General features: G+C 43.7%; 1 protein-coding gene across 1 annotated transcript in view; it reads left to right on the forward strand.

Moving 5' to 3' along the window:
* Positions 1 to 1,105: 1,105 nt before the first annotated feature.
* Positions 1,106 to 24,036, forward strand: part of Ap1s3 (adaptor related protein complex 1 subunit sigma 3) — a 69,551-nt gene continuing 46,620 nt past the window's right edge. The window contains exons 1-3 of the mRNA XM_087205960.1: positions 1,106 to 1,169; positions 2,099 to 2,184; positions 8,349 to 8,474. Coding sequence (XP_087062086.1) covers positions 1,106 to 1,169; positions 2,099 to 2,184; positions 8,349 to 8,474 — 276 coding nt within the window. The remainder of the gene's footprint in view (positions 1,170 to 2,098; positions 2,185 to 8,348; positions 8,475 to 24,036) is intronic.

Raw genomic sequence — 24,036 nt, forward strand, 5'->3', positions numbered from 1 at the left:
CACAGACAAAAATGCTCTCTCTGCCTTTGACCACTCACCTTTTTTTTTTCATTCTAAAGACAACCTAGCTTTTGCAATGTGATAAAATGACATTTGATTGGCATTAAACAGTTCATAGAGGTCAAGTGGATCAAGATAACATTAAAACTCTAAGGCAGAGATGAAGGTAACTATACAGGTATTTGCCTCATTCTCAATGGGAAATTTCACATTCTCAGAGGTCTGCGTGACTCCTTCAGCTTGCCAGGAAAGAATGTCAAGAACAGGTACAGTCACTTTCAGCGATATGTATGTGACACTGGTATTTTTTAAAAAGCAAATCAATGTCTCTAGGAATAATGGACAAGGTTGATTTATGGCTGAACCAGCAGGGACTTTTCCAGAAAAGAACAGATCCACTCTCTTGCTCAGCTTCCTCAAGGTCTGTCCAGAGCCCACCATGGCTCTGGCTCTTGGGCATATGCTCTTTTCTCATAATCTTGACGGTATAAAAAGCATACTATAAACACACTCATGTAGAAATGGAAATATCTCCAGCATTTGCATGCAGTCTTTCCTGGAGATTAATTTTAATAAGCAATACAAGTCTTAGCCTTACTGAACTGAGCCCTTGTGGGGTGTGCTCAGGGTATGTGTGTGTGTGTGTGTGTGTGTGTGTGTGCACGCACTTATGTATCTAGGAATGATGTCATAAATACACTGAATCTCTTTGCCAGGTTACCAATTTGTTCTCAAATCTCAAAAATACATCTACATTCTTACCCAACTGGGCACCCAGAGGAGGTTGGAGCGATTCCCTCAAGCATGATGTCCTCACAGCCTGTAGCGAGGTATCTTCTCAGATAATCTTCTTCAAGTGCAGCTTTGTTGTGTTTGCACACCAACCTCTTTCTCGCTTAGTCCTTCCCTCTCCCAGTCCTCAGCCTGACTCAACTCTTCAGCAGACCCTCACTGCCCAAATTCTTTGACTGGCGTAAGTGTCCTTTAAAGATTGGGCCACACTTAGACTAGGGGCTTTCAAACGCCCACTCTCTCAACTGATTCCACATCCAACCAAACACAAGAGTGAGTGTGAAGCTGAGACAGCCAAAGACTGAAACCGAGTATGACCATGTTGAGAGGTTTGGAAGATGAGGAGGATTCAGCAAAGGCAACAGGATGGGAACAAGGTAGGAGAGAGAAGACTGAGTGCTGCCCGCTGGATTGGGCAATTAGATCTTGTTAGTGATCTTGTAATCAGAAGCCATAAGGGAGTGTCTTCAAAAGAATGTGTGAGGAGAGCATAAAACTAGGGAGTCATTCCTATAAAGGGGAGCGGAGAAAGAAGGAGCCTATTAGAAGGGAATATGAAGCCAACAAGATTTTGTTTTGCTCTTAAGGTTTAAGCATTGCATAGAGATGTTCCCTGTAAACAGGGAAAAGATGATGAATGAGAGAGTAGCAAGTGCCAAAGAAGGTCTTTGTCCACGTGGGAGAGAGTGTGAACTTTGGCCCAGTGGAAGGAAGGGTGGAAGGGCTGGGGGGTTGGCACTGACAGGCCACTCATTGTAGTGACAGCAGAGACGATAAGCAAATGCTCTGGAGGGGCAGTGAGTGCAGGAAGTCTGGGACCTTGCCTGTCTTAGGGCTGATGACATTCTCTTTGGATGGCTTCTCTATGCTCAGCAAAAAATTGAGGAAAGAGCAGGAGGTACTGAAGTAAGAAGGAAAGAGAAGGTGCAAAACAATCCTTTAGGGAAAGGGAGGAGGGCAAGGAGGGGAATGCAGGGATTGCTTGTTAGCCTCAGGCCACTTAGATTCCCAGGCAGGAATTTAGAGTCCAGCCAGCTGCTGGGGCTTTTCTCATTAAATTCAAGGGGAACTTTGATGTTGACATTTATTAACTCGAGTTACGAGTTGGTTTCAAACTGGAGGGAATCTGGTAAAATAGGGACTCTTGTATACTGGTCAACCTTTCTTATTTATAAATCTATACAGATACATAGATACTGAAAACTTAAAAGATTTACTCTTTAAGCCAGTAATTTGAGTTTTATGAATTATTCTGATGTAACCAGAAAGTTGGATGCAAATTTTATGTCCTTAATTTGTGTTATAGTATTTGTCAAACTGGAAATAATCTCGGTATTTAGTTATGAGGACACAGACTCCAGGAATTATATTACCTCTGCAGTTCCACTGTTGGTAAAACTGGAAGCAATCTCTGTATTGAGCTATAAGGACATAGATGGCAGGAATTATACTTATTCAGTTATAAGGAAATAGTATATGAATGGTCCAAGAATGGACTATCATGTGCCCTTTAAATATGATTTTAAAAGTAGACATTTGTGCTGGGAAATTATCACATTATAACATTAAGTGAAAAATCTATTTCAACCCTCCTGGCTGGAGCCACTGTATGATCTCTAACTTGAAATATTTTAGGCCTCTAACGAGTATTCCTGCATCCTTCCTCCTCTGCTACACACTCTACATACTATTATTATAGACAGATGAGTTCGGTAGAAATATTATAGGCAGTCAGATAGGGCTAGATCCTCAAGAGGGTCAGGACAAAGGTGAAACATACCACAGCCCTGCAGTTGGAGACATATCAGTTGGAAACCAGGCCTCAAGATGACCAGACCTGCATACTTCCTCAAAGGACACACATTGGGCCTAATGAAGGCTAGGTAGACATCAACCACCCCTGTGGGTAACCAGAGACCTCTGAACCCACCACTTCCTAGGAGAATCTTTGTTCTTTCCATCCACAGTTGTTGGGTGACTTGTTCCCCCCACTGGACCACCATCACTTAAGTGACTATACTTGTGACCTTATTGGATGATCATGGCCGTGGCCCACATTATATCCACGTGGGTTTCACCCTACAAAACTCCTCTGTAGAGTGGGGTCCCTGGTTACCCACTTGAGTCCCCTCCCATCCCTCAGGAGCTTTCCTATCAATAAATGTCTTCCTACTCTTAACCTCCATGGTTCCTAGGACGCATTCTTTGCGTTCTAGAGAACAAGGGCTTGGTGTCTCATACAGCTAACAGGTTGGGAGATATAATATTTCATATTCATCTCCAGTATTATTTCCTATATCATTATGGTCATGTCCACCCCATTATCCATCCTCACTCTACCTCCATGCTCTCTCCATTCCTCTTCCTCTTCTCTAAAAGTTTCTCTTCCATTTTCATGTGGCCCTTTTATTTTCCTCTAGATTCCTAATCAAGGAGGTAAGACTTCTACAATAAAAATTACAATACACTGAAGAATGAAATCAAAGAAGACACTAGATGCCAGGGATTTAGCTCAGTGGGGCCGCACCTCCCTCGCAAGTGCAAGGTTCTGAGTTTGATTTCCAGTACCGCAAAAAAAAGAGAAGACACTAGAAGATACAAAGGCCTTCCATGTTCATGGACTGGCAGAATTAATATGGTTAAAATAGCTACATTACCAAATGCAGTGTATGGATCCAGTACAATCCCTATCAAAATACCAATGTTATTCTTCAAAGAACTAGGAAAAAAGAATCCTTAAAACTCATATGGAAGCACAAAATACCAAGTACAGCCAAAAAGGAACCTCGAGAAAAAGCAATGCTGGAGGTGTTATAATACTTGATTTCAAATTATACCACAAAGCTGTAGCCACAAAAACTGCATGGAACTGGTATCAAAACAAACATATAGACCAATGGAACAGAATACAGGACACAGAACTAAACCCATGCACCTATATCCGTCTTGCTTTTTTTGAGTCAGGGTCTCTCTTTGTAGCCCAGGCGGGTCTCCAACTCACAGTGATCCTCTGCCTCAGCCTCCCGAGGGCTTGAATTACAGGCATGTGCTACCACGCTTGGCTCCAGCCACCTGACTCTTGACAAAAGAGCCGAAAGCACAGATTGCAGAAAAGATGGCCTCTTCAATGCATGGTGGTGGGGAAACTGGTTAGCCACATGTAGAGGATTGAAGCTAGACCCCTATCCCTCACTCTGTACAAAAATAAACTTGAAATGGGTCAATGACCTGAAACTCAGATGTAAGACCTGAAATTTTGAAATTGCTAAAAGAAAACATAGGGGAAATACTTCGAGATGTAGGCACAGGCAGGGACTTGTGACTAGGACTCTGACTGGCTTCTTGATGCAACCTGCTAACGCTTTCCTGTTTGGGGTGCACCCCTCGTTCCCTCTGTGTCCACATCCATGGCTCTGCACTGTTCCCTGCTCCAGGCCAACGTGACTCCTACTCATGCTCCAGGTCTCACTTTACACGTCCCAGCTCCAGGCAAACTTTCCCTGACATGCTTATGTCTAGAATCATCCTTGGCACCAGGAACAACCCAAATTGTTTCAGGTAACCAACGCATTCAGGGTTGGTTTCAGGCTTGATCCATTCCTCAGAAAGTGTCATCAGGACTGGCTTCGTTTCTCCACCTAATTGGTCTGATAGTCTTGATGTTGGCGGCATAAGAAGCTCATCTTCATGGAGCTAAGATGTTGGCATCAGCCTCAGCTCCCTCCTCCTTCACATTCAAACCTAGGAGGAAGAGCAGATGTGCTTCTCGAAGAGGGTTCCAGAAAATGTCCCAGAGTTTCGTCTCATTGGTTTGGGCTTGTTGACTGACCATATGGCTATTTTAGAATCAGGCATTGTTGCTATGGGAAAGAAAAATGATGATTGGCAGGACTGGGTCATGTGCCACCCTTAAAGGTAAAAGTCCATGTGTGAGTTGCGTCCTCAAACCCAAACACAGAATTGCAGGAAGCTGGGGAAATGGATCTTGGAGAGACAAACAACAAATGTCCGCTAGGCACTTCTTTATTACATGTTTGCAGAGCGCCTCACCCTTACACACCGTTTGCAATAATTACACATTTATGTCTGTAATTTGCTTAATAGATGTCTTCCCCATCACACCGTATGTTCAGTTGGAGAGGGGCTGTCTCCAGGATGTCTTCTTTCATTGTTCTGTGACCAATGCGAAGCACAGTTCTTGGTACCAAGTAGATGCTCAAGAAATATTGGTTCAATCACAGTGCTGCCAAAAAAATTGAACAGTTGGATGCACAACAGTACATATGGTAGGTGTCTCAGTCCATTTGTGTGGCTGTAACCAACTACATGGGCTGGTGTATACAGAGAGAACAGACATTTTTTTCTTACAGTTCCGGAGGCTGTGAGGACAGGATCGAGGTGCTAGTAGTTTTGGCATTTGATGAGGTCTCTCACTCTCTGTTCCAAGGTGGTCCTGTGAACGCTGCATCCTCCAGAGGGGATGCACGTGTCTTCTACACTGTTTCCCTCCAGCCCTTCTATAAGGCAGAGCTTTCCTCCCTTAATTACATCCCCACAGACCCAGCCTCCTAGTTCTCCCACAAGAGGGATGGAGTTTCACAGGCTGGCTTTGGGGAGGAGACATTTTCAAACCATAGCAGGAGGATTCTGGTTTCTGTTTTAAAAACAAAACCTCTCTCTCTCCCTTCCTGTATGTCTACACAACACAAACCTGAAAAGAAATATACCAAAAATAACAGTGGTTATTGCTTGATGGCAAAATTAAGAATAAAGTTTTAAAAATTAACCCTTTTATGCATTTTCCAAATCTACAATGAACTCATTTTATAATTGAACAAATTTTGGAAGTATTCTTGCTCTCTCTCTCTCTCTCTCTCTCTCTATCTATCTATCTATCTATCTATATATAGCAGTTTGTCTTCTTCTATTTGGAATAAATATGCTCTATTTCAAAAAGTGAAGGGAGTCTCTATGGGAGTAAAAGTTCCACCCTGACAGGACGAATTCCTGGAGATGAGAAGGGCTGCCCTCCGGGGTGCTGATCACTTGAGAGATTACTAGGAGGGTAACAAAGAACAGCAGAGTCAGGCTTCACTTAAATGTGTGTGTTGTGAAGGTAGGGGATGAACTGCTTTTGAAGCGACCTTTCCTCTGCTCTTTTTAGTGTTTTAAACTCATAGCTTGATCTTGTACAGCTTCTGAAAAGTGAATGGTATCTTGGTTTACAGGCTATGACTTTACTTTTTCCTATCACACCTCTAACTTGGTCATCTCCGCTGCTGTGATTCAGGGGTGGCTTTTACTGCGTTCTCTCTGTACCTTGTGTTAAAAAGTATTTAGGGAATGGGATCTGCCAGGTGAGTCTCCTAGGCCAAGCTGACCAATGCCAGGGCCTTGTACTGTGAGTGAACGTGCATACACAAGCCGCACACTCTGGCTCAGAAACAGCCCACGCCAGGACGCGTCACGTCACACGCTGCACGCTGACAGGGACAGCAGGTGGGAAATCTGACAGCCCCTCTGGGATGTGGCCAGGGAACTGCTCTGGGGCTGGAGTATCTCTGGCTAGGGGGTCTCTGGGTCCTCCCCAAGGTTGGCCAGAGCATCGGTGGACTCCACAGGGAGCCAGGGAAAGGGAAGTGACAGTGAAAGAGGCAAGTTATTCTGCAGAAACAGCTGAGTATCCGATAAACACTGCTTTGCTGCCTGTCCTGATAGGCCTGCCAGATAGATGCAGGGCTCTTGGGGCAATCTGACCAGGTTTTGGGGCCTTGGTCCGGGCTTATCTTGGCCTGGGCTTAACTGTCTCAGCCTACTTTAGTCTTTGTTACTGTCTCTGAGCCTCGGGCTCTTGTCCCCATAGGGAGCACAGTGCCTCTTTTCTTATGGTTTGTCTGGAGGGCAGAAGAGATAACATAGGCGAAACATCCAGTCTACAACAGGCCTCTCTTAGGATGACTTTAGGTGTGGTGTGAGTATATGGAAGGAAGAACTCACAAGGGAGGATGAGGCAGGATCACCATGAGCCTCATCTACACGGTGACACTATCTCAAAAGAAAAACAAAAGCCAAGAGGGAGAAAGTCCACTGCCCCTTTCAGCAAGGTCAAGAAGGAAGGCAAAGAATGCCAACAGTTTTTAAGTTAAACTCCCTCTTCCTTTTATCTCACTCTCTCCAGTGGGAACCACATAGTACAGGAACTTTCTCCTGCTTCTATTTTTGACTCACCTGCCATGACAAGAGCACGGAGCCTTCTGAAGCTTTAAACCCCACCGTTAGCAATGCCACCTCTTTCCTGGTGGGTATAGACCTTCTGGGTGCCTAGCACAAGCTCAGGAAGGTGAGGGCAGAGCTGGGCCCTGAGCAGAAGACAGAGGAGAGCTGGGGGAAGCCAAAGGCCTGTGATGAGGGAGCTGGGGCAGAATTCGGGAATTAGAAGGCAGCTTTCTCTTCCCATCTTTCAGGATGAAAACTGCCCCGTAGCCCATGTGGACCTTTGGTCGGTTTGCTTTTGTGGTACCGTGGATTGAACCCAGGGCCTGGCACAAGCTAGGCACACCCACTACCACTGTGCTATACCCGGCCCTTTTCATTTACTCAGAGACAGGATCTCCCTGTGATGCCCAGGCTGGTCTTAAACTTTCTATCTTTCTGCCTCAGCCTCACAAGCGGCTGGGATTACAGGCATGCACACCTTGCCCTCTCAGCTCTAGACTGGGGTTAAATTGTCCAGTCCTTTTCCTTTGCCCCTGTAGATGCGCCCACACCAGGTTTGAAAGGGTTGTTAGAATGTGCAGCGGGCTTTTGGGAATTGCTCAGGAGCTGCGTCCCTGCTCTTGGTTTAGTTGTAGCAAGGCCTTAAAGCTGAGAAGGTCCATTCCTGGGGCTCTTGGTCACCTCAGACCTCTTGTCACTTAACTCCAGCCACACAAGCGTCTTTAGGGTCTTTCCAGATGGACAACCCTTCCCAACCCCATGAGAGTACTGCGTCTCCCATTCCAGTCTTTCCTTGCTTGTGGATCGGGGGTGGCCTTCGGTGGCCACCCAGCTGAACTACACAGCTTCCGAAGCCCACCTTTAGGTCTTCTCAGCACCCATTTGCTTCGTCATAATTTGTGTACTTGTTTGTTTCGAGTTGCCCCACAGGACACTGAGCTCGGGGAGAAAGGCGGCTGTGTGTGCCCGGCGGTCCCCCAGGGCTCCCGCAGGGCTGGCGCAGAGTGAACTCGGACAGTATTTCTATCCGGAATGCTGAGCCCTTTCTTAAAATATTTAACAAAAACAGTCCACTTTCTCCCCACAATATGCACTCAAAACTCTGGTTACAACTTGGGGATTAATACCCCAGAAAATCAAGAGGAGGAGTGGACTTAGAAAACCAAACTCGGACACCACAAACGCTTAGGGATAAGAGGGGTGGCTTGAAATCATCTGTGTTCTCGGCGTGCAGAGTGGATACCGTAAAATACGAAATGCGCGGGGAGAGAGAGTAAACGGCTCCCGTTTCCGGCGGCCGTGCCATCTGCTCCCTCCCGGCACCGGCTGGCACCTGACAGCCTTCCGCGCCCTCCCCGAGTGTATCAGGAAGTATCTTTGCCTGGTCTGACGAACGTCTATCTAAGATACGCTCGCGGGGCAGGATCAGGAAAGCAGAGTCTGGCTGCTCCTGCTCGGGGCTCCAGGTAGGAAACCGCGCGCTCCTGGCTGGGGCGCCGGGGGCGCAGGCTCGGTGCAGCGGCCGGGAGGGTGCAGGTGGCGGGGCACCTGTGGCGGCCAGGGGCGTGGCCTGGAGGGGCGTGGCCGAGGAAGTGCGGGGAGGGGAGAGGAGGGAAGGAGGGAGCTGGAGGGGTGCTGGGGAGGAAGAGGAAGAAGAAGAGGAGCTGGAGGGATGGGGAGGAGGTGGAAGGGAGGAAGAGGAGTGGGAGGGGCGGAGGGAGGAGTCAGTGAACTTTCCGTTTGGGGCATTGTGGGAAGCAGCCATGGTCTGAGCGGCGCTCACCTGCCAGCCCTGCGGGCTCCTGCGCTCCGCTCCGGCCCTCGCGTCCCTCCTCTGTGCCAGGCAGGGGCGGCGGCGGTCCGGCCACCATGGTGAGTGCGGCCTGGAGGGTGCGGGCGAGCCGCGGGACCTCAGCCCGGCTGCTCCGCGCCGCGGCTTCATTCATCGGATCCGCGCTAGCCGAGCGCTCTGTCTGCGCCGGCGGGGTCCCGCGCGGGGCGCCCAGGGATCCCCTGCTCTGGGGAGCTGACGTCCAGCAGGACGCGCAGGGAAGGGTGTTCCGAAGTCTTCAACGCGGCCGGGGAGGAGAGGCAACTTTTGATGCAGCCAAGGGCTCTTTGCTGGAGGTGACGTTTGAGCTGCTGGAGGGCGCCGAGGGGCAGGCGACACCCGTGCGGGTGGCGGGCGAGGGGCCGCCCGATGAGGCGGGTCCTCTGAAAAGAAGTAAGGACCCAGTGGGGAACCTTGGGAGTGTTTTAGCTGGAACTTTGACCTTGACTTTTTAAAGATCCCCTCGGCAGTTGGAGATTGGGTTGGGGGTGTGTGTGTTTGGCCTGGGGGGTGGGTGGGTAGCAGACTCCAGGTGGAACTAGGAGGCCGGTGACGGTGCTGCTCGAGGGAGAGGTGTCCTGCACTCCGGAGGAAGCCGGAGCCCAAGCTCCTCTGCTGGCGCATTGTGTAGAGAGTGCAGCGATGTGAAGAGGAGCAGCCCCACTTCCCCAGTTGCGCTCACTTCCCAAATCCTTGGAGAGAAATGATCTGCGGGCGCTCTGCGGGCTCCCCGGCCTCGAGGGAGCTGGAGGGCCGCCGGGTGGGTCAGCAGGTTGACTGACAGGTAGAGCTGCCAGAGTCCAGCACCTGATGCTAAGACCACCGAGGGGAGTTCCTGGGATCGGCCTGGCTGCTCCCACTGGAGGCCCATTTTGCTTGTAGGTGCGGTGTGAGGCAAAAAGGAGGCTGTAAATAATGGAGCAGCTCTCTTGGCTTGCTCAAGTTTCCCAGGGAACACGGTGTGGGCCCAAGCCACCAGCTCATTTGCCTAGTGGAGGATGGAAGAAGGCCCTGAGTTTCTGAGCAGCCAAGAGCTGCTTCCACTCTGTAGGGTGGGGCAGGGTCTTCGAGGAGAGGACTCCGGGGACAGCACCTGATGAAGGGTTTTATTTTTTCTTGTTGGAATCATAATGAAATGTTCTCCAGCTTTTCAATACCAAGGCTTCCAAATGGGAGACACTGTCATTGAGCCCTTGGGATAAGTCATTGAAGATGTTCAACCTCCTAGGATTCCATCTCATTCCATCCTTGCAGCAAGCAGAGGAGCTGCTGTGCTCTGCAGTCTCTCTGCTTTGAGCTGCTCTAGCAGTGAGCGGCTTTGATGGCTCTGCCTCAGTTTGTTAATTTATCCAGCCCGATAATAACTGCTCCTGACTGATAAGGCAAAAAGGTTCTCAAAGCATAGCCTGGGTACCCTTGAGGAGTCTCCAAGACTTTTTCAAGGTCAGGACTATTTTTGTGATGACACGGAGAGGTTATCTGCCCTTTTCATTCTCATTTCTTGAGCCCACATGACCCAAAGTAGCACAACAAATCGGATGCAGTGGAATTGTCTTCTGCTAGGCCAGACATTAAGGAAGGTTTGCAAAAAATGTGATACAGTGCCACTCTTTTCACTAGTTTCTTTCTTGTTTTTCCCCTTGGAAAATATTGGTGATGAAAATGCTATCAGTGTTAATGTATACTAGGTTTATTTTTTCAGTACCTACAATTTTTCCTGTTTTAATTTCTAATATAGTAAATATGAATTGATATAATCACATAAACAAAAAGATCTTGGGGGGAGGGTCTCAATTTTAAGAGTTTCAAAGCTGGGTATGGTGGAGCATGCCTGCAATCCCTGCATTCTGGGAGGCTGAGGCAGGAGGAGCACAAGTTTAGGCCCAACCCCGGGGAAGCTTAGTGATTTAGCAAGAACATATCTCCAACACACACACACACACACACACACACACACACACACACAAGAAGAGGGGCCTGGGGATGTAGCTCAGGGTAAAAACACTGGCTTCATCCCCAGTACCACACACACACACAACAAAATTGTCTAAAATGTTTCCTAATCAATGCCACAGAGATAGAGCTGTGACCGGTAGCAAGAAAACACTTGCAGGCAACTTCGCAGTGAGCGCAGTATCTGACCTCTCATCTCTTACTGCTCCGGGTAGGGAAGAAACACGCAGCAGCACTGGTGCTTAGCCCTCTGTATTCAGGGCACTTTGTGATTCTCCCTTTCCCTGGCTGCTTTCTGGATTCCTGACTGTTACTGACCTGCCTTTTGCTAGGAAAGGGGATGGTGCTTGCTGCCTGCTGCCTGGTGCTCTATGCAGAAAGTGTTGCTCCTTCTTCTATGTTTCTTATCTGAGTCTGCTGGGAGTGAGCCCTGTTTGCCTCTGGATTATTCTGCTTAACTCAGCTGTGCACACTACTTTATCTTGCCCCTGCTTGAAAACGCTTTACCTCAGAAAATGATGCTAGGCCTATTGAGCTTCAGAAACCTAAGTGTGCCTAAAATCTTACTAGTAAGACTTTGCTGAATGGTTAACCCAGGTGATGGAGGAAGAAGGATTTTGTTGTCATTGTTCCTTTATTTGTCCTCTAGGGAGATAGCCTTGGGGATGGATAAGGTGACAATTGAGCCGCCCTAGAGACACCTTTAATAAAAATGCAAGTGGGCTTTGACTTCTTAAGCTGTCCTTGTGCTTCTGAAAGGATGAGGTGACTTTAAAACCAGGTTGTGAACGAAATAGGGGAATCATTCAGTGGAAGAAACTCAAAAAGTGACCCCCTTGGAAATATGAATAGTCATCTCTTGGTGTTGTAAATTCAATTCTCATGATGTATGTGATTTATATAAAGTGGGACAGACTTTCACTAAGAATTCAAGGATTATGTGTGCTATTTAAAATCTGACTTCAGGGAGAAGTAACCATGAAGCCATTTCTTTATCAGATTCACATGAGTTTGGAAGAGTGTGGGTGTACCTTTCTCCTCAGGTAGATTTTTTAAAAAAGGTTGCCCTATTTGTTGTAATTTCAAGTTATGTAGAAATAGGAAGGTTGCCGGGAGGGTGCCTTCATGAGGGTGGAGGAGTAGAACCCTGCACCTGCAGCCTCTTCCCGGGATGGCAATTTTATTGAGGCTTAAATGAACTGTCATGGGTATGTAGTTATTTTGGCAGTTTAAATTCCCGTTTGAGGGTGAAGGGGCCCATTAGAGTAATGAGGCTCCCCTCCTCAGGGGCCTGGTCTGGGCCGCTGGCCAGCAATTAGTGTGGGGTAAGGGGCTGGAGTAGAGGGGAGAAATGACGCTTTGTGCTGTTCACTTGTCCTAAGCAGCCCCCCAACAGACTCTTCCTGTGGGTTTCCCAGCCCACTGAGACTTGTATTTACCTTCTCCATAGTTGCTTGTTGTTCGTTTGCGAATGCTCTCAGCTGCTTATGGTTTTTATATGGTAAGCAGCTGGAAAGAAATCACCTGCACACTGTGTATTTGCTGCACTGGCTCACCAATGGCTAGTCTTTGGGGTCCTACGAATTATTTATTATTGGCTAAGACATAATTGGTAAAATTCCCCCTATTATGGGTAAGATTGCCACTTTTACACACACGTGTGCACACACACACACACGCACACACACAGATAGGCACTTCTTGATGTTTCCATAAATCATTTCTTCAATTTCATCTTCTAGTTACTGTAGCCAGAGCCATTTCCGCAGACCCAAGATTCCCTGTGGTTTATTTTACCCTGAGGCTTGTCCTTGCCTGTCTCATAGAGTCTCCCTTTTTGATATATTTTGTCCTTCTTTGACACCACTTCCTGTGGAATTCTGTTTTTCCTGAAGTGTCTTGGTCACTTGCCCACGAAAGCTTCCTTGCTACAACGGGAAGCTCCCAGATCCTATGACGTAAAAGAATGTACACAGATAGCAGAAGCAAATGGTCCTAAAATTTTCGCTAGCCACCACTCCAACCAGCTAGAGAAATATCCTGATGTGTGACTACTAACAGCAAGGTAAAATAAGAACTCGAAGTGCAGGGGAGTACTGTAGATAGTTCATGTTAGAAATACAATGCCCTTGACCTTTACGAGGAATCTGGCCTTCGAAAAAAATCTCTGCCAGACTCCCAAACTTGTAAACTTTCTGACAGGTGGAGCTGGGTTCTGAAATTGCTCTAAGTAGTTTTTGAAAACTGCCCAGGGAAAAATAAGATGGTCACTCAGTCTTCCAGGGCGATGGGGCATGGAACTAAAGTGCATTCAGTCAAGAATGAGAACATCAGGGGTTCTATATGTTAATGACCTAGTTGGATCTTTCCTGCCAGGAATTTTGCACTGGTAGGAAATGATTGGAACATGTTGCAGTTGAGTAGACACTTAAATGCTATAAGAGTCTTCCTTCCACACTGGGTACTGTATATTGAAGAGGAAGAACTAAGACCATGACTTGCAAATTGGGGTCCCATACACCCTCTGGGTGCTCATTCTTGTTGAGGTGGAACATGAGGGACTAAACATGAGCCAACCTTGGAGTCTTGTTTAGATAGAAGAAAATATTTTTGTATTAAAACACAAATATATTTGGGTCCAAGATGCAATATTCACTGTACATTTCCAAGACATAGCTTATTTATGCCTGTCTGTTTAAGGCTAACACACAAGGCTGAATAAGGGTCTCTGCCTTTCAGCTGTCGGCTGGGTGGATAGGAAAATTTGAGAGACTGTGTTTAGGGCAGGGGATAGCAAACTTTCTCAGGAAAAGCCCACTGATTATAGTTTAGGCTTTGTGGACCTTGCACTCTCTGTCATTATAGCTCAGCTCCTCTTTTTTTTTTTTTTGGTACCAGGGATTGAACTCGGGTCCTTGCACTTGTGAGGCAGGTGGCGGAACCACTGAGCTAAATCCCCAGCCCCTCAGCTCCTCTTATAGAGTGAAGCAAACCATGGACAACATGCAAATGCTTGGGGCCGTGATTTAATAAAACTTTATGAACAACAAAAAGTGGAGGGCCCGATGTGGCTTATAGGTTATAGTTTCTGACTCATATTCTAAGGCAACTTACTAACTTATTCATTTGTACATTAGACAAATAAATTGGGCATCTGTAGGTCTGCATATATAATTTGTGGCACCTAGTTCAATATGAAAACATAAGGTCTGTAGTTCAAAAAAATATTGAAAATTTAAAAACGATGGTGGGGCCTTACGCCAAGTGCTAGGGCTCTGTGTAGTGACCCAGAAGCCCCCTGGCCTTGTGGAGCTCCCATTGTGGTGGTGAATTCTCTGAGCTCTGTATGTTGGATGTGTCACACAGACGAGGAATTCACTATGGAGTACTGGTCAGTCAGAACATCATCTTGGTTTTCCTCCATGGGAAGTCACAGATGTTTTGCGGCAGGTGGTGTGGGGACCCAGTCATGGCACATGGGTGGGGAACAGTGTTGGCTTTGGTGGCTCCTTCAGCCTTAGAAGTGGGGCCATTCCTTCAGCAACTCAGCCACTTCCTGAGCCAGTTCTGACCATGAAGAAAGCCCAGAAGCCCTGTCCATCTCCTGGCATTTGGTTTCACTTTGATGTGAGCCCTGAACACAGAATGTCAGGGCTTCTCCAGCCTCTCCTGGCTTTCTCTGGTGAGACAAATGTGGTATAATTTGTCGACTTCGGTCATGTGCCTTATTTCTTTGTGTATAACTTCTTGAAGGATATGGAAGAAGGCAGTTATTTCTAGGAAGGGCTCCAGGAATCGGATGTGGTAAAAAGATTCATTTTTAAATTGTGTATTCTTTTAGACACTTCAGTTTTTCCTATTTGCAAATAATACCTTTTAAACTAACATGAAAAATGACTTTTAAAGTAGTGTCATTTATATTACTTCTCCAGAAAAATACTGTTTTGTTTTTTCCTTGTGCTTTGTAAATTCCTAGGTCTAGGTATGTCTGAAATTGGGATGGAAGCAGAAGAGGCCCCTTAAAACACACACACACACACACACACACACACACACACACATACGCATACACATAGGTACACACACATATACATATATGTGCACAAATGCACTTTTTATCATCTACCTACCTACCTGCATTAGGCTCTTGGCAAAACCCCCAGGATTCTTGACTGTATCTTGTCTTCTTCTTATTTTAATTTTAATTTTTCTTTTGAGATACCCTATGTAGTTCACCCTGGACTTCAACTCTTGTAGCCCAGGCTGGCTTCAAACTTCCACCACACCTGGCATACTTTTTCTTTTTTGTGCCATAGAGTACTACTTATTTTCAGGTTTTTTTTTTACTGAAGTCAGGTCTTTAATTCCAGGTCCAGGATGTGAGTCCTGTCCTTCAAAGTCCATTTGGTCTATGGTTACAGTGCTTTAAGAATGCAGATAATCTAGCTCATTGGAACACTCTTTGCAAAAAAATAAGAGACAAAAGGAGGCTTAACTATATATCACAAGGGAAGTCTGTCCCTCTGATTGACTTTAACAGGGTATAGTGGATTCACCATTGCCAGCCTCTTGACAAATTTTATTTGCAACCAAAGCCATCTTTGTCAAGGTGGAAAGTCCCTAAGGACAGATTTTCAATGAGTGCTGAGTAGGCTGGAGGAGGAAGAAAATGAAAGTTCTTAATAAACATTTAAGTGGCCATTACCATGCAGGACATTGAGCTTAGCATATTAAGCATAGTGTCTTGAACAAAGTTAAAAATAATTTTACATTAAGAAAGATCTAATAAGCATCACTATTAAATAGGAACAGGGTCTCAAGTTATTAATGTTTTATTCAGCATCAAAGTCATACTGAAAATTGCCTGGAAGTTTCACCTTCTATTTCCAGTGTCTTTTTTTCCCCCCTGTTTGGATGACTTGAAGTAGAACAAAAGAATAGTCTATCTCTCAGAGGACTCCAGGGAAAATCCAATTGGAACATATTTAGTGTAGGAAAAAAAATACTCCACCAGCAAACAGGTGTCTTGATATATTCAACATTGATTACTCTGTCTTGGGGAAATGATAAATGTAGGTGCTACGTTTATCACATTTTAGGGTATTTTCCACTTGTCCATCTTGTGTACTTGGTTATAAGGAAAGAAACGCCCACAGGTGAAGATACGTCACTTGCTTACAAGAGACTCCTCATGTTGTTGAGGAGAAATTTGCCCTCCGATTTCTAGAAGAGTATGGGCCTGGGAATCAGGTATATGTGTGAGTGGGAAGGGGTTAGAGAGAGGAATATGAAGAAAGGGGTGGTTATTAAGCAAATGGAGATCCTAGAGGAGAGCTGGGTGAAGGTCAATCATATGGAAATGTTTTCTCATGGACCATTTCACCTGTACCCTTCTTTCCCATTAGGAAAATATTTATCCAGTATTATCATTTCTCACAAGTAGATTTTCTAAATAACTTTTTAGAACAACTTTTAAAAAATGTAATGTTTAAAAAAATAATAATAAATATGAAGCACTTGGGGAAAGGGGTCAAAGCCAGGAAGGGCTTTACTACATGGTTTTGGAGACAGCCGTGCCTCTGGGCAGACAAAGCTGGCACGGTGCTGACACTGCGGGTGTACGTGGGCAGTGTGTACTTGTCTCAGGGAAGGTTCGTTCCTTTGTACAGCTCTAAGAAACAGCCACTGTTCCCCCTCCAGCACCCTATGTGTCTGTCCCCAGCATTCTTCCTCGCCTACGTTAGTGTTTGTCTTTGAGATGAGGAGCTTGTTTTTCTTTTTAAAAAATTCTTTTATTGGTACATTTTAGGTATACAATACATTTACATCTCTCTTTGGGGACTTGTACCTTTACATGATGCATCTTGGTTCTCATTTTCTCCCCATTCCTAGCCCTCCCTTTACCCCCTCCATCCCTCCCTGTTTACGAAGACTTTGTTTCCATTTTCCCACTTTCTCATAGTAATACCACAATTTTCTTTAAGTTCATCTAGTTCTAAAAGTTGACAAAAGCTGGGGGCCCACCTGTAGTTCCAGCACTCTGGACACTGAGGCCGAAGGATCGCTGTAAGTTTGGGGCCATCCTAAACAACACAGTGAGACCCTGGCTCAAATAACTAAAAAAAATTGACAAACAAAAATAACACAACAATATGATATTTTATATATGTAAGCATTGCAGGATGGCTAAATCAGACTAACTTATATGCATCACCTCAGATGTTTATCACTTTTTGTGTGTGGTGAGTGCCCTTAGGATCTGCTCTTTTAGCAATTTTCAATTATACACACATTGTTAGTAAGTATTGTCACTATGTTGTACAGTTAATCTCTTGAGCTTATTCTCCTTGTCTGAAATTTTGTATTCTTTGACTAATATTTCCCTAATTTTTCCCATCCTCCTCCCAGCCCCTAGGAACTACCATTCTAATACTCTGCTTCTATGACTTCATCCTTTTTAGATTTCACATATAACTGAAATCATGTAGTGTTTGTCTTTCTGTGCTTCTTTGATTTCATTTAACACATTGTTCTCCTGGTTCATCAACATTCTTTGGAAATAAAATGATTTTCTTGATTTTTTTAAAAGACCAAATAATAGTCCATCATGGATATGTAGTGCATTTTAATAATTTATCTGTTGATGAAAACTTGGATTATTTCTATTTCTTGGCTATTGTGAGCAGAGTTGCAATGGATATGGAGGTGCAGATGTCTCTTCAATATACTGATTTCATTTTCTTTAGCTATAGACTCAATTGGGATTGCTGGATCATATGTGGTGGTTCTATTTTGAATATTTTGAGGAAATCCACATAATTTTCCATAATGGCTATACTTAGTTATATTCTCTCCAGAAGGGTATCAGTGATCCCATTTCTCCAAATATTTGCTAATAACACTTCTTACCCTTTGTCTTTTTTTGGTACTATCCTTGGTACATTTTTTGGTACTATCCTAATCTTACTCTGGCTTTAAATCGGGATTTCTGTGGTGATTGGTCATATTGAGTATTTTATATGTCTGTTAGCCATCTTTATGTCTTCTTTTGAGAGCTGTCTGTTTAGGTGCTTTGCCCATTTCCCAATCTAGTTATGTGTTTTCTTACTATTGAGTTGTTTGAGTTCTTTATATATATTAGATATTAACCCCTTATATATGGTTTGCAAATATTTACACCTATTCCATGGGTTGTGTATTTACTCTGTTGCTTGTTTCTTCTGTGGGGCAGAAACTTTTAGTTTGATGTAATAGGAGAGCTTGTTTTGCTAGAAGCTTAAGACAAACATCAATAGAAAGACAAAGAGAATTTGTTGGAAGGATTGCTGGGCTGGAAGATAAGGAGACCTCGGTTCAGTACTCAGCTTCACCAACAGCTTCATCAGATCACTCAGCTGACTGAGGACCTGTCCTTTGCTGCCAAGTGAGAAGAACGTGGGCCTGAGATAAAATCTGAAGCATCCTTTCTAGCTCTAACAATCTGTGATCAGCTAGGAGAAAATAATAATATGGCTCTCCAAGCCTGATGTGTGTCGTGTTCTCAGTGTGTCAGAACCAGAGGTGTGCCTGGCCTGATGTGAAATTATTCATCCATGTGTTCACGTGTTATGGCTGCGCTGGGGGCTTGGCTCTCCCAAGTGCAGCTGGTAGGTGGAGTTTCCGTGTCTGTTGCCTGCATGAAGATCCTGCTCCAGCACAGATGTGTGTGGTTGTGTTCTCAGGCCAGGCATGGTTTACAGGCATGGTTTATATCTGTGTGCCTAGCCACCATAGTAAACACAATTTTGGCTTCAGTTAGGTGAAGTGCCACAGAACAGCCCTATTATTTTGCTTTATATACACATTTATTGGACACCTGCCAGCACTGAGATTACTGAGAGATGCAATGTTAACAAAACCGGTTATACTTCTGTTCCTATGGGGAGCAAAACAGCCATAAATGGGGTGACTTGTCCCTCATTCAAAATCCTGGGCTTCTTTTGATAATGTGGAAAATGAAGGTGTGGTCAGGAGTAAATTCTGAGTCCTGAGAAAATGTTACAGAAGGGGAGCATATTTCAGACTTGGGGAGCAAGCTGGAGCTGGGGTGGTGAGGCAGGTTTTAGCAAGATGTACCTCTGGGCCTGCAAGAAGATTGGCTTGGATTGGGAATGAGTTCAGAAGACCCCCCCCCCAACTCCCAAGAAATCTAGTTTCTGAGAAAAAGTGGAATCATTTGGTAGATGTTGAGTAGCAGGAAATTTTCTCCTTGTCATTTGTCTGAAGGACAATCCAGAAAGTTCTCTTCAGAATTATTCCTAACTTTAACTTATTCCTAAGTTTAAGATTTTATATTGTTTTGTCTATGGTATACAAATTACACAACCACATCCATATCTTAGAAAACTCAAACCTATCTGCCTATGGCCGTTTGAAAGGCAATTCAGACAATAAATCTACTTAACTGCACAGCTATGTGTCAGCCTATGCTTATTAAACTCCAATCCATTAATTCTATTTAATAATAAAGTGTTTTAAAACATAATCGATTGGATGCAAAAACTTCAACTCTGGGGCCCTGGGTAAAGCATTTGGAAAAAGACTTTCATCCTATGTCAATTGCAAGATAACTTTTGGTCTGAGAAAAAAACCCTTTAAACCTTGAAATAATGGGCTTGTCTGATTTATTAGTAAATTAATTTCAAAAGTACCCTTTAAATCATGATAGAAAATACTTTTTGGAGCAACTAGCTTAGCAAACCTTGTGCTAATAAAATTTGCATTGGTGCAATCTCTTCTCCACATAAATCAGTTTCAGGGTTAAAACTTTGATATTTTAAAGACCACACTAAATCTTTCTAACAAGAATCACATTAGCTTTTTAAATAAAACCAGCTTTTAAATTCCATTTTCCCTGAGCTCATTTTTACAACATGTGAACATACTGGTATTTTTTTTTTTTAATCAGGTAAGAGTTCAAAGAGCGGAATACATTGTAGTAAATGTTTGCAATGTGAATGCTTCTGTACTTTCAATTTAACGTTATATTTTGTAGTAGAGTCTTGGCTATGGAACCTAAAAATTTAGGGTCTTGAGTAAGGTGAGTAAAAAAGTATACAAAATTCTCTTTTGTTAACTGTAGAATAAGATAATCACAGAGTAGGACTTCCCTTTCCTTACAAAGCATCTTGAAGTGGTATTTTCATAGTATCTTTGAAAGATTCATAATTAAATACCAGTTTTACTGCCAACTACTATAATTACTTATGGGTGTCAGTGCCTTTATTCTACTGCTATGCACTGCTAAAATTAGTTTGGATTTCTGAATTTTAGAATAACTTAAATATTTGGCAAGGGAAAGAAGTAAGAAAATAGAGTGTGTTTTTCTCTGTGGAGAGATGTAAAGAATGATTATTTCTAGCAGAAGGGACCTGAAAACATCTTACATTCATCCTTGAGAAAACTTCATGTAATCTATTTGGCAGGTCTTATGTAAAATAGACAGACAGACAAGTATTCAGTACTCAAGGTGTTGGGTCTGTCTGCACATGGCTGCTGCCATAACCACAGAATGAGTCAGCCTGAGTGTGGATCTGGTTCTTGCTATGTCACTTGTGTGTAGAGAACTAGAAGCCGCCAGATTGAGAACAGATGATGTTTACTTTACTATTCTCCCTCTACCACATCACCTTATAAGGACAGAAGTCGCTGAAAGGAATCATGTAATGGGATTTGAGTTCACTATCAAGTAATTAGCCATGGAGTTACTTTAATAACAAGTAAAATAGTATTAACCTATTTTCTCATAACTAAAGCTGAAGTGTATGACTATTAAATAATGTTGTCTTCAGAGTAGATTGTAGTTGAGTTTTCTAAGACAAGAATAACTTTGAAATTCTGCTAAAATTCTGGGTCTTTCCTTTACAGCAATGATTATAAATGTAAATTTTGCATACTTTCACGAAGTCTACAGATAGCCCCTTTCCTTCCAGATTATCCTTGGACCTTGGGTAATTTTTTTTATAAAGCTGTATTGTGCAACTTGCATTCAGAATCTAGCCATGCCACCTATATTTTGATGATTCTGGAAAAGCCTTTTGTGTCAAAAACTTTTCTTTCTTTCTTTCTTTCTTTCTTTCTTTCTTTCTTTCTTTCTTTCTTTCTTTCTTTCTTTCTTTCTTTCTTTCTTTCTTTCTTTCTTCCTCCTCCTCCCCCTCCTTCTCCTTCTTCTTTTTGGCTTCAATATAACACATTGCCTAGGTAAGTGGACTAAACAATATAACACCCTAACACCACACCTGGCATGCAATAGGTCATTTTTATCCATGAATATAATTTTCATGTGGAATACCATACTCACATTAGTTGGTCCATGTGTTTGAGTCTTCCTGGGAGAGAGTTTCCTTGAGAAGTTAGATGGCAATCAGATTTCTTGGGAGAGATTGTAATATGCCAGGGGCTGATCAGACCATTGGATACCTGTAGGGGGGATGACGGAATAAAAGAAGACAGACAAAATTCAAGGTATAAGGGGACTGGGAAGAATCTGCCTCTAGTGGACAGGCTTAACAGTCTCTGTGGTTGATCCACTTTTATTAGCCAGAAAGAAGTGCAGGGGAGGGGTAGTATACTTTTTGTGGAACAGTGACTGCAGTAAGAATGGGTCAATAAAAAATGAGGAGCAAGTTAATCCTCACAAAGGAAATGAGTTAATGGGGATTAGATCCTTCCCTATATCTGGATTCCTATATCTGGATTCCTGCCTTTTTTTTTTTTTTTTTTTGCATTGTCCTCAGCAGATGCTGTCTTGCCTTAGGAGTGCTGTGATTAGGAGCTTTCCTCACACAGCTAGGAAGCATGCAGCCTTCTGAATACTTCCCTATTCCTAAAGCAGGTCACACCAGTCTCTTGAGACCACAGGACCTAAGTCACATAGCCTGCTCCCCAACATTTTCCTCACATAGCTTGATCCCCATTAGTAATCAAAGTAGCAAGAGGGAGGGGACAACTGGTTCATTCCTAGTGTTCTCTAACTCCCAGCTGTTGTATGTGTCTTTACTGCAGGTAAGCAAGTCAGCAGCAGATGTTCCTAAAGCCCTGGCTGGTTATCTGTTCCCATGGGGATGTACTCATAAATTCTTCCTCATCTTTGTCAAGCACCTGCGGCTTGCTGCCATGAACACATCTGTCTTTAGACTGACTTCTGTAGATGTATCTGACAGCCACCTTCTTGTTATCATTTCACCTGTGTCTTACTATGACTACCCCACAGTCATATTGATTGGGGCATTTCTTCTATAAAGGGCTCATCACATTGGCTGTGGGCTATTTTATTTAATTGCCAATTTAGGAGGATGATCTGCAGTTATTCTTGAAGAATCTGTATTTTGTTTCGTATTGATTTAGCAGAGACTCAGAAGGCTCAGGGTGGTGGCCAGCAGTCCCGGTGCACTGTATGTATGTGAAGACTGCATTTGATTGGTGGGAAGGCTGGTGTTGGAATTTCTCTGTCACTGTTACTCTCTGAGCTTAGCCCTTGGCACAGGTACTATGAGACACCTACCCGTTGCCTCCTTTTGTACTTGCTGTCTGTACTGTGCTATGGGGTATGGTGATTGGTATGGGTGGTGGGCGCTCACATTTCTGGCTTCCCTTAGCAATGCTGTGTGCTTTTGGCCTGGAACTCATTTTGCTCACGAAGAATCACTAATCTCTGGATTTGCTTTTCACAAGTGACCAGTTAAAGTAGTTTTATTTTCATGTGCTTAGAAGGGGAAGGAATAATCATTGCCTGTCATAGAGCTTTGTATATTACTTTAATTTTTCACTTAACCAATCGACCCAACTGGTGATAAAGGTCATCATGATAGTATTGTGTTCTGTGGAATGCAGAATAAAGCATGCATAAGAGTGGTTTGTGTATTTGGCTTTTTTGCTGTGGAATTTAAAAATATTTAGATTTTATAGGCAAAAAGGACTTATCACCATAATTTTTCTTACAGGGTTTATATGCTAGGTTGGTTTAAAAAATGTAGGCATGCCTTCATTTTAGGTTCTATAGTACAACAGATGGTTCATAAACTTCAGAGGGAAAGTGACTGTTACTTTGGGAGTTGGGTCAGACCCTGAAGAATCATTAGTTCAGTCTGCTTGGAATTAATTAACTCAGTCTCTCTACTTTGCTTGGATTGCATCCAAAATCAACTACATACTTCATCCCAATTCCTCCCAAAGAAAATGTGTCATAGACTTGAGCCCAAGATTTAAGCTTTCCACATAAGGAGACCCAATGGCAATCTCTTTAGCTTTATAGCAAAAAATACTCAAAGGGTTTCCATGTGGCTTATAAAACACTGACAATTATTTTCAGAGTCAGTGGTATTGTTTTACCAACTCTATCAACTCTATTGGTGAAATGAATAAAAAGTCTAAGTCAAATACTAACTCACATACATGTAAAATAAAGATTGGTCTCTATTCATTTATAAATTCATCTCTATTCTTATTGTCAGCCTGAAATCACTTGTCTAGTTCTAGAACTCTTGTGTTTTTAGTTTAACATACTAGTTCCCCTTTTTTTTCCTTTTGTTTGAAGTATAACTAAGAGTTTCTGTATTTGAAACAGGAGACTATTTTGTAAATAGTGGATATTCCACATGATCAGTGAGAATTACATTTGGGAAGTTTGTTAGGGTCTTTGGTAAGTTAGTCTCAGATACACATTCCCCATGATTTTGGCATGGGGAGGGGGCGGCTTAATGCTACCTTTTGAGCACATTTTGTTTTCAGGAGTAGGTGATGTGTGCGGAGCAGAAAGGCCACCCATTTGCCATTTTTTGTCTCTTTATTAAACATGATGCAACAGACTTCTGAGAACTAGATGGGTAGGACAGACCATGAAAGGCAGAGAAGAGTCACTTCCCATTTTTAATAGAAATACAGGCAGGCACGGGGCTCGTGGTGTCAGCTGGAAACCTCAGTCCCTTCCCACTGGTTTTTTCCCTACCTTAATAAAGGACATCTTCTTCTCAAGGTCCCAGAAGTACAAGGCTTCTCACGCTTGGAAAGTCCAGGCTACTTTTATTTCCTGAAGCCTCTGGTATGTGAAAAATGAAGTAACCAAATGAATCTATAGATATTGTGGCATGTTAGAAAGCCTTATGCTGAACAGGTTAAGGGATGTGTCGTGCGTACAATACTGTGTCCTTTCATTTTGCTTTTTTTTAATAAAAACTTCTAGACCCACTCTTTGAGCCAGGAGCTCA

Source organism: Heterocephalus glaber, unplaced genomic scaffold (assembly GCF_053883595.1).
Source record: "Heterocephalus glaber isolate CG9 unplaced genomic scaffold, H.glaber_assembly_v1.0 deba00000621, whole genome shotgun sequence".
In the NCBI taxonomy this organism is placed as follows: domain Eukaryota; kingdom Metazoa; phylum Chordata; class Mammalia; order Rodentia; family Bathyergidae; genus Heterocephalus; species Heterocephalus glaber.